Source organism: Triticum dicoccoides, chromosome 2A (genome assembly GCF_002162155.2).
Source record: "Triticum dicoccoides isolate Atlit2015 ecotype Zavitan chromosome 2A, WEW_v2.0, whole genome shotgun sequence".
In the NCBI taxonomy this organism is placed as follows: Eukaryota; Viridiplantae; Streptophyta; class Magnoliopsida; order Poales; family Poaceae; genus Triticum; species Triticum dicoccoides.
The window spans coordinates 213,437,896-213,447,434 of NC_041382.1; the positions used below are offsets into that span (position 1 = coordinate 213,437,896).

The 9,539-nt window shown below is 44.8% G+C and overlaps 2 protein-coding genes across 4 annotated transcripts in view; one reads left to right on the plus strand and one right to left on the minus strand.

Annotated features, from left to right (window-relative positions):
* The window catches only part of LOC119354273 (glycerol-3-phosphate acyltransferase 9-like), a 9,215-nt gene extending 3,869 nt beyond the window's left edge, over nt 1-5,346 (plus strand). The window contains exons 4-13 of one of the 3 annotated variants that reach the window (XM_037620991.1): nt 1,524-1,623; nt 2,378-2,473; nt 2,837-2,933; nt 3,025-3,112; nt 3,183-3,279; nt 3,639-3,724; nt 3,817-3,936; nt 4,026-4,124; nt 4,254-4,331; nt 5,128-5,346. In XM_037620991.1, coding sequence (XP_037476888.1) covers nt 1,524-1,623; nt 2,378-2,473; nt 2,837-2,933; nt 3,025-3,112; nt 3,183-3,279; nt 3,639-3,724; nt 3,817-3,936; nt 4,026-4,124; nt 4,254-4,302 — 832 coding nt within the window. In that variant the 3' untranslated portion in view covers nt 4,303-4,331; nt 5,128-5,346. Of the gene's footprint in view, nt 1-1,523; nt 1,624-2,377; nt 2,474-2,836; nt 2,934-3,024; nt 3,113-3,182; nt 3,280-3,638; nt 3,725-3,816; nt 3,937-4,025; nt 4,125-4,253; nt 4,800-5,127 lie in introns of those variants that run through there. The other 2 variants (XM_037620990.1, XM_037620989.1) reach the window with 2 other exon arrangements.
* Nucleotides 5,347-5,423: 77 nt separating this feature from the next.
* On the minus strand, nt 5,424-6,094 carry LOC119354274 (NDR1/HIN1-like protein 13). The gene has a single exon (XM_037620992.1). The coding sequence runs from the start codon at nt 6,059-6,061 to the stop codon at nt 5,453-5,455; it is 609 nt and encodes a 202-aa protein (XP_037476889.1). The 5' UTR covers nt 6,062-6,094; the 3' UTR covers nt 5,424-5,452.
* Nucleotides 6,095-9,539: the final 3,445 nt, after the last annotated feature.

A 9,539-nucleotide genomic window follows, 5' to 3' on the forward strand; every position in this document is an offset into this window, starting at 1 on the left:
CTAAGCGCTAAAGCGTAAGGTGAGGCGACGCCTTAGACACATACATATATAATATATGGCAGCCAATTATGAGATTCAACAACTAGCATTAACATAATGAAGTGTACATAAATGGCAGCCAATTTGGAGATTTAACAACTAGCATTGACATAATAAGCTGTTACCAAAGAATGGGCATCATCTTGTGTATATGACAGAACGGTGCCTTTGAACTTCAGATGCATCCTCCTCATCAATATATCGCTCCATAGCTTTAAACTTTCCAGTGTTTAAGGAATTGCGCATCTCTATCCTAATCTCTATGGATGCCTCAGGGCACTTATCCGCATCACTGAAACCCCCAGAAAGGTGCTGCTTCAGCCTTTTAACTCCAGCATGGACTATCTTGCCACACAATGTATTAAAATCTTTCCTATCTAAATCTGCCCAGAACCCATACTTCCAAGCTGGGTCATTGGATAGATCATAAGCATTACCAGCCAAAGGATCCATCAGAGCAGGGACACCTGGCCAGAAAAAAGAGAGAAGAGCCAAATAACTAGAGCAACTAGATTAAGCATGGGGAAGGAGAGAAGCGGTGGTGGGGCTGCTGCCTTGTCGATGGAGAAGCAGATTTGGGAGGAAACAGATGCAGAGGAGAAAGAGCAGAGCAGAGCTGGAAAGCATGGCAAGCTTTGGTGCTGGATGGAAGAAAGAGCAGAGGAGAGGAAGGGGGAGGAGAGAGGGCGGGAGCCATACCTTGCTGTGGTGTTGATCTTGTGGAAGAGGTTTCACTGGAGGAGGATGGGGAGGAGCTGCAGCTGGAGAGGGGTGGGGAGTTGTAGCCAGGGAGGAGGAAGCTGGCGCAGATTTGAGGAGGAAGCCGTCGCCAGGGGAGAGACCCTCTCGCTGGAATCCTGGAGATTTGCACGCTCTGGTTTGATTCTCTCTGTATCTTTCCCCTCCTCATAACTGTTTCGCTCGTGAGCCAACGTTTCCGCGCAGCTCAGTTTTTTCCGCCTTGAATCTCTGTTCCCTGCCTGTCAGACCAGAGCGTCTGATTTGGTCCAAGGCATGTGAGACGGCCGGCCCTAAAGCGGACAACTCAGACGCCATACAGGCCAAGGCGGACGCCTTACTCAATAGTCTAAGGCGAGGACGACGTCTTGCCATCAGGGAGCGCACCCTGACGCGGCGACGCCTTAGGGACGCCTTGAAAACAATGATCATAACCCCATTGGTGTAAAATTGTTCCATGTGCAATTACATTTGTTCCTTTGATGCCTAGAATGTTTTTCATGTTCCCTTTGAGGCTGTAAGTTTTCTTCTCCAAAACTTGTAAAATAATTCAATACAAGTAATGTACTGGAAAATAATTGAAGTTTATGTAAATTTTTGCAGAGAAACATTTGTCTTCTCTGTACTTTTCTTTGTATGCTAGTGTTTACTACTACTAATTGTTTCATCCAGTGTATCTTCTGCTTTCATTGATTTTTCTTCGTAAATATCGAATCTAGTCATCTGATAAGTTAATTGTGTATCAGGTTCTTAACACTTATACTAGGATGGATGGCCTTCTTTACTGCCTTTTTTCCCGTGCGTTTCCTAATGAACGGGAAAAATAGGCTAAAAAGTAAAATAGAGGTGAGCTATTTTATTTTCATGAATCAAGTTTATCTCTTATTGTGGATATGTCCATATTCAGTGTATATGACCTCATGAGCGGTCTGACGTGGAGCTTTAACTGTACTCTTGGTTCCAATGTCAATTATATGTGTTTGTGTGTGCATTCATGTCCGTGGTTCTTTGGGTTTGTGGTTGGGTGAATGCGGTAAATCAGTGCACCTTTCTTAAAGTTTATCTCTTTCTGTGTTGCTTCAAATTTCAATGGAATGAATTAATAACAAACTATGGCAAGGTTGTTTCTGCTTTTTCCGGTGCTGAATCGTGGGGATCAAGATCTTTCCCTTTTCCCAGTGAATACCAATACATAACGTTAATTGGCACTCCATCAGTTAATCCCTTTTTGACATCTTTTAGGGGTTTAGCCCCTACAAGCAATCCAGTTATATCGTATGTTGTACTGTAAGTTAGTTTATTGTGATTGTATCTTTGAAGCCTAGTAAGTTTATTGTTAGATAACCCTTAAAGCTTATTGAGTTAACTAGGCTTATGCACTCACATGTACTTCTACACATAAACTGTTGCTATTGCATTTAGACTCTCTGGAGTCATATAAACCGAGATATAGGTCAGCTGTTTGGTCCTGCCTGACACCATTACTTCTGTTGGTCTTGCACCTTCATGTTTGTTTTGCCAACTTTGTTCACATTAGTGTGGTTTATCTTTAAAACTTCTTGGGTTCTGAGTTCATTAATTTGTTTCGAGCTTTGTGCAGAGAAAGCTGGTTGAAATGATGTGCAGTGTTTTTGTTGCTTCTTGGACTGGAGTGATCAAGTACCATGGACCACGCCCAAGCTCACGACCTTATCAGGTTAACTTTGTTTGCTTCATTTACTAATATCTGAGGTATGTGTGTGGTTGTGAACACAAGAGAAGTGTGACCACCTTCACTTTTGAGGTGTAAACATAACAGGTGTTAAATTAAAGGCTTGTTCCCATGAAATATCACACGGAAAGGTAGCACAAGCCACAAGATATTTTTCTATCACATACTTCTAAATTTTAATTGTGGAACATGTATGTGCTCTGTGCCATGAATACATAATTTTTTTGTTTAGAATCCTATCTGCAGGTCCATGTTGTTCTTATAAATAAGTAGCATTCATATCTTTATCACTATAAACTTCTCAGTATGATTGATACCCTTGTATTAATCTTCTAATTATTACAACAGGTATTTGTTGCAAACCATACATCGATGATAGATTTTATTATTCTGGAGCAGATGACAGCATTTGCTGTCATCATGCAAAAGCATCCTGGATGGGTTGGTCAGTTTCCTATTCTTCAGAAACTTCTCTTCTAGTTTTTGTTTAGTTCTCAATGCTAGAATTTTGATTTATTTATTATTTTCCCTCTCAGGATTTATTCAGAAGACTATTCTGGAAAGTGTGGGTTGCATCTGGTTTAACCGTAATGATCTCAAGGATCGTGAAGTAGTTGGAAGAAAGTAAGTTTTTTCCTTTGCAACTCTTTCTGTTTGAAGATCTGTTTATTCAATGATTTTTTTTTCTTATCAGGTTACGTGATCATGTTCAGCATCCAGACAACAATCCTCTCTTGATTTTCCCGGAAGGAACTTGTGTTAATAATCAGTACACTGTGATGTTCAAGAAGGTAAAGTTGTACACCTGAAATCTCTTTGAATATTCTACGACAGTACAAAGTTTATGCAAGAGAGAATTCATAATTCCATTCTTTGCAGGGACTTAAGTGATCATATATATGGTATTAGTATAGCATCTTGTTTATCTGTATCGGAGTTCTCTGCATGCAAATCATTAAGACTTGTAATTGAGTTTGGAGAAAAGAAAACGAAAGAAAAATACTTTTCTTTTCACTCAGTACAAGCTGATTAAAACAAACACTGGAAACCAGTCATCTTATTGCGTGGCATATGCTTTGTCATTTTTGCTTGTTGAGCGTGATCACACAACTATCCATTGATTAAATTGTTTCGTTGCTTATATTTTCAGGGTGCTTTTGAGCTTGGCTGTGCTGTATGTCCAATAGCTATCAAATATAATAAAATATTTGTTGACGCCTTCTGGAATAGTAAGAAGTATGGAATACAAACAAATATATACATTTACTTTGTTCACACCTATATACCTTCCTTTTTTCACATGTTACCTCGCTTGAAATGTTTACCAGGCAATCTTTTACAATGCATTTGGTTCGTCTTATGACATCATGGGCTGTTGTTTGTGATGTTTGGTTCTTGGAACCTCAGTATCTCAGGGAAGGGGAGACAGCGATAGAATTTACTGAAAGGTAACACAAAAGTTTTGATAATGCTTTTTTTCTAAGAAAATACCAAGGGTCAGAGTAATCTTTTATACCTGATGCAATGCTTTATACAGAGTGAGGGACATGATAGCTGCTCGGGCTGGTCTTAAGAAGGTTCCATGGGATGGCTATCTGAAACATAACCGCCCTAGTCCAAAACATACTGAGGAAAAGTGCGTAAAATCTCTCTTTTTCCCTTGTTATCTTGATGAAAACTATAATAGAGGATGTTGATTTGGTCAAACTAGCCAGTTAATCATTTTAAGTTTACTTAATTTCTAACAAGCCTTTTCAATTTTCAGGCAGCGCATGTTTGCTGAATCTGTGTTGAGGAGACTAGAGGAAAACTAAATAGCTATCAATCAACTCTGGCGCTCCTGGTTAGTTGAGGGATTTCCCCTTTAGTTGCCTTGTAATTTGTCAATCACCCAAGTGAGACCTGGGGCATGTGGAAATGACCACCGCAGTTTTGCTGTAAATTTGTTTGCAGTTTGACAGAATCAGTAGCATGTGCTTCACAAGAAAGAACTATTGAATCGACCTTGCTATACATGACACTAGTTGTCCGATTTCTGTACGACGCGCTAGATCAAAGCGGTTGATGCGCTGAACAAAACTGCAGTGGAGCATCAGATTTGGGGTCGTACACAAATCGGACCATGAAGCATTGTACGCATAGTGGTTTTGCTATTGAATGGATGTGCGCCTATGATCTTTTAATATCTTATATGATCGGTTAGTGTAACACGTAAGCATTGGTGTTCTTATCAGTAGATGTTGTATTGATATTTGACCTCTTGTAGACAGTCAGTCCTGATCATTCTTATATCACGTGATTATTGGTTTGATATGCTGTGTTTAAGCGAGAGAAACAACTGGACTGCATCTCCGAAAAAACAAATTGGTTAAGAGAGTTAGAGCATCGGTATTCGACTATCCGTATAGTTAGATGCTTTGCACAAAGTTAGAAGAAACAAGAGGTACGGCTGCACGGCTTGTTTGAAAAATGCATATGGTGAAAGGTTAAGCATATGCATAAATAGATGCTTGCACTAAAATAAAAGATCGTGCCCTTTCAGACCATGGTTAATGTTAAATATGTCGTCGTCTTTTATGTTTTTCATCAGATATTCCATTGTTAAATACAGTATGATTTGTCTTCTTTTTATTTTGCAGGACATTTGGAACCTTTCGATTCTCACATGCATTCACGCTTCATTACAAATTTACAATGATCACAAAGTTCATGACATGTAGACATCTGGAACCAAATTTCAGCGCCCTTTGATGCTCACGTCATTCTGTTTGCATTAGAAAGATTGCAGTCTATAAAATGTACTAGTAACCAATACATGTACGTCAAGCACATGAATAAAAACAAAGGAATTACCAATACCACCCCAAACCCAAATGACAAGCAGTTATGTTCAAGAAGAAAGAGAAGTAATTCAGAGGGAAGGGAAAAATAAGAGAAGAGCAGCTTGAATGATCCACTAGAATTCTAGAAGTAGAGCGTGCACTGCGTGTTCCTGTCCTCCTGGTGGAGGCTGCCGTCCCCGCTGATCTTGAACCCGCAGTCGGCCTTCATGTGGTGCTCCTTGGTGTCCCACAGCTTCACCTGGAACCTCACCGTGGAGTTGAGCACCAGGCGCAGCCCCACGCTGCCGGCGCCCACCTCGCTGGCGAAGCGCTGCCACGCGGGGTCGGTGGGCGTCGGGCCGGAGGCGGCCAGCTCGCCCTGCACCAGCGTGTCGCCCTTGGGCGGCTGGTAGAAGGGGTACATGACGGGGCCCGACGCGATGAGCTCGTCGTCGTAGTAGACGGAGCCGTAGACGGCCTCGAAGTGGATGCCGATCTTCTGGTTGGGGTTGTGCTCGTTGACGGCCAACTTGACGGGCAGGTTGGCGGCGCCCGACTGGCGGTTCACGTTGGGGATGCTGAAGTCGGTGAGCGTGAACTTGGGGCGGTGCGGGCGGAGGCTGAGCCACAGCACGAAGAGGATGATGCCGGCGATGAGGACGAGCGTGAGCAGCACCGCGCAGAGGAAGTTGAGGCACCGGATCGCCGGGCTCTGCCGGTGGTACGACGGCAGGCGGTAGTTCCGCGGCATGGCTGGTCGATCGGTCGAGCGGCGCCGGCGCTGTTCCTGACGCTGGTTGGTGTACGTGATGCGTATGCTTGCGTGTGGCGTTTTATAGGTCCACATGCGCCATGCATGCCACGGTGTGCAAGGCAGTAATATTCTTGCCGTGCGCCAAAGATGGCAGACGCTAGCACGCAAAACTGTTGATGAGGATGAACGTACCGGATGTTGATTCCCGTGAGGCTGGCTCTGACAGAGCTGGGCTGCTGGAAAGTGAAACCGAATAACTCGAAAGGGCGAGCTCTGTTAAGCGGATTGGTGAGCATACGTTCTTCTGTTTGTTTACGGATATTTTTCTCTGTCGCGGTATGATTCTCCCGCATCGTTTCTCTGTAAACGTATCATGTACATGTTGTAAAGCAAGCTCCCTTGCCTGTAAAAGGTAGTACTCCCTCCGTTCCGAATTACTTGTCACATATATGGATATATCTAGATGTATTTTAATTGTAAATACATCTATTTTTAAGACGAGTAATTTGAAACGGAGGGAGTAGTACATATTCTGCGGCTCCGACTAACTTATTCTTGAATTCTTTGCTTGCGGTTTCCTGCGGATATAGCAAGAACAGTTGCCGAAGCTTCGCCCTCGGGCAGACGCAAAGGGAAATGCTGCAGACCACAGACGGCAAAACCCATTCCTTGGATTCGTTAGCTAAAACCACCTAAATTTACTATGGACTATGGTCTATGAGGATGTCACTGGTAATCTGATCCATATTGATTGTCGTTGTTTTACTACAACTTCAACCATTTTCGTACGAGTTTTTTTTTGTATCTGTAGTATATGCTTTCTAAAGAAAATATCTCAGGTATTGCATATCCAGAAAGGTATCCTCGTGAACCTGGCACTACGAAATTCATCTTCGCTTTTGCCCGTAAACAAGGCTGCCCTTATCTTCCCGAGGAAGCAAGACCATGGTGAGATGCGCCAGTTCAACAAGGAGCGGTCCCAACTAATTGGCGAGTGGTGATTGACAAGGCAAGCATATACAGCACCCTGATAATTTACGTGCCCTAATGGTAGTTTGCTGGACGCTGTTTTCACTGGCAATTCTTTTAAAATATGGAAAGGTGTGCTCTATGGTTTAGAGCTTCTCAAGAAGGTGATTATCTGGAGGGAGTTGAAGAGGTAGGTTTAGAGTTTTGCGTGGGTGGCTAACATCCAACCTCACATCTTAATATATTGATGATCAGAATACAATTACATACGTATACAAATACGTGTATATGTACAATATGCTAGACCCTATTTTACATGGCCCTCAATCTGAACTACATACAAGATTCAGATTGATTCTAAAACGGTCTAGCATCTGTCGAGTAGCGGGTTTAGTAAATACATCCGCTAGCTGATCATGCAGTAAACCTGACTTTCAGATTACCAACAGCTACTCGTTCTCTCACAAAATGGAAATCAATCTCAATGTGTTTGGTCCGAGCATGAAACACTGGATTCGTCGTCAGGTAAGTTGCCCCTAAGTTATCACACCACAATATGGGTGTGCGCTGCCGTGTGACTCCAAGTTCTGTGAGAACTGTGTCTATCCAAATGGCTTCAGTTGCGCCATTGGCCAGTGTCTTATACTCTGCCTCGGTGCTGGACCTCGAGACTGTAGGCTGCTTCTTGGAACTCCAAGATATAAGATTGGGTCCAACAAATACAACAAAGCCACCGATAGAACGCCTGTCATCAACACAACCTGCCCAGTCTGCATCGGTGAATATACTGACTCCAGTAAACCTGGACTTACGAATCTGTAGTCCCATGTCTAGCGTACCTTTGACATACCTCAGAATACCTCTTAACTACTTCGCAATGAACCTCCATAGGCTGAGACAGGAACTGGCACACTTTGTTCACGACAATGGAGATATCTGGACGAGTAAGTGTCAGATACTGAAGTGCTCCAACTACACTACGATACCTGAAAGAATCATCGGTACTCAGCAATGCACCACTATGACGCGAGAGGCTCTCGGATGTAGCAAGTGGAGTGAAAGTGGACTTGCAGTTCTCCATGTTAACCCGATGCAGAAGATCAAGTGCATACTTCTTCTGCGTTAATGTCATGCCCCCTGAATGAAAGGACGCTTCCAGTCCAAGAAAGTACTCCAGTCTACCCAAGTCTTTGATGGGAAAGCTCATAGACAAGGATTGCACAAGGTGATCCACCACAGTAGGTGTAGAACCAGCAATCACAATATCATCAACATACACCAGCTTGTATATCTGAATAGCACCATGGGAAAATATGAACAAGGAGGCATCTGCCTTGGAGGGAACAAAGCCAAGCTGTGAGAGACGCTTACTCAACCGAGCATACTAGGCACGCAGCGACTGTTTGAGCCTGTAGATGGACCTCTGGAGTTTGCAGACATGAGAGGGATAACGAGCATCCTCAAAACCAGGGGGCTGCTGCATGTAGACATCTTCGGCCAAGACACCGTGGAGAAAAGCATTACTCACATCAATCTGTCGAAGACTCCACCCGCGGGAGACAGCGAGAGAGAGAACCAGACGAATCGTGGCAGGCTTCACCACGAGGCTGAAAGTATCTCCATAGTCGATCCCTTGTTGTTGAGTAAAACCACGAGCAACAAGGCGAGCTTTGTGCTTGTCAACAGAACCATCCGTGCGATGCTTGGTCTTAAAGATCCACTTGCAGCCCACAATATTAACACAAGGAGGCCGAGGCACCAACACCCATGTGTTCGTGTGACGAAGGGCAGCAAATTCCTCAGACATGGCGGCACGCCAAGCCGGTTCACCAAGAGCATCACGATGAGAAGTGGGTGTGCGTGAAGAATGCACGCCGACGAGTGTCGTACTGCACCGTGCCATCCGTGTATGTCTTTGTCCTTACGCGTATGATCACGGTGACGGTGACCATAGTGTGCCCGGGAGCTGCATCGCCGGTAGATGCTGACGGCGACGACGTAGACCCGACCAGTGGTGTCGCGGCTGAACGATCTTTAGCAACAGGCGACACGGGCCAGGGTGACGCGGCGGGCTGGGCCGAACCAGGCGACGAGGGGGAGTCAGGCGGAGACGGCAACCCAGGCAGAGACGGCAGCCCAGGGGACGCGGCTAGCGACCCGGCGACGCCCGATGCAGGCAAGGCGGGCTGGGCCGTCCCAGGCAAGGCGGGGGACGCAGCGGGTGACCCAGTCGGGCGCGATCGTGCCAGCGGGCGAGGCCAACGGGGCCGCGGACGCGCCAGCGGGCGAGGCCGACGAGGCAGCCTCGGGCGGCGTGGCATGCACATCGGGGCCATGCACATTGATCACGCCGGTAGATGCAGGTGCGGCGATGACTTCCTGGGAAGAAATGAGAGTAGCATCTACAGAAAACAGGTCAGGTGACAAATATGATAGGTCGTATTTCCACACACAGACATCCGAAACCGATTCATTAGATGGAAAAGTGAGGGCATGCTCAATAGAA

Bases quoted from the DNA above. Each gene is read 5' to 3' on its own strand.
- LOC119354274 (XM_037620992.1), bottom strand. From the start codon at position 6,061: ATGCCGCGGAACTACCGCCTGCCGTCGTACCACCGGCAGAGCCCGGCG.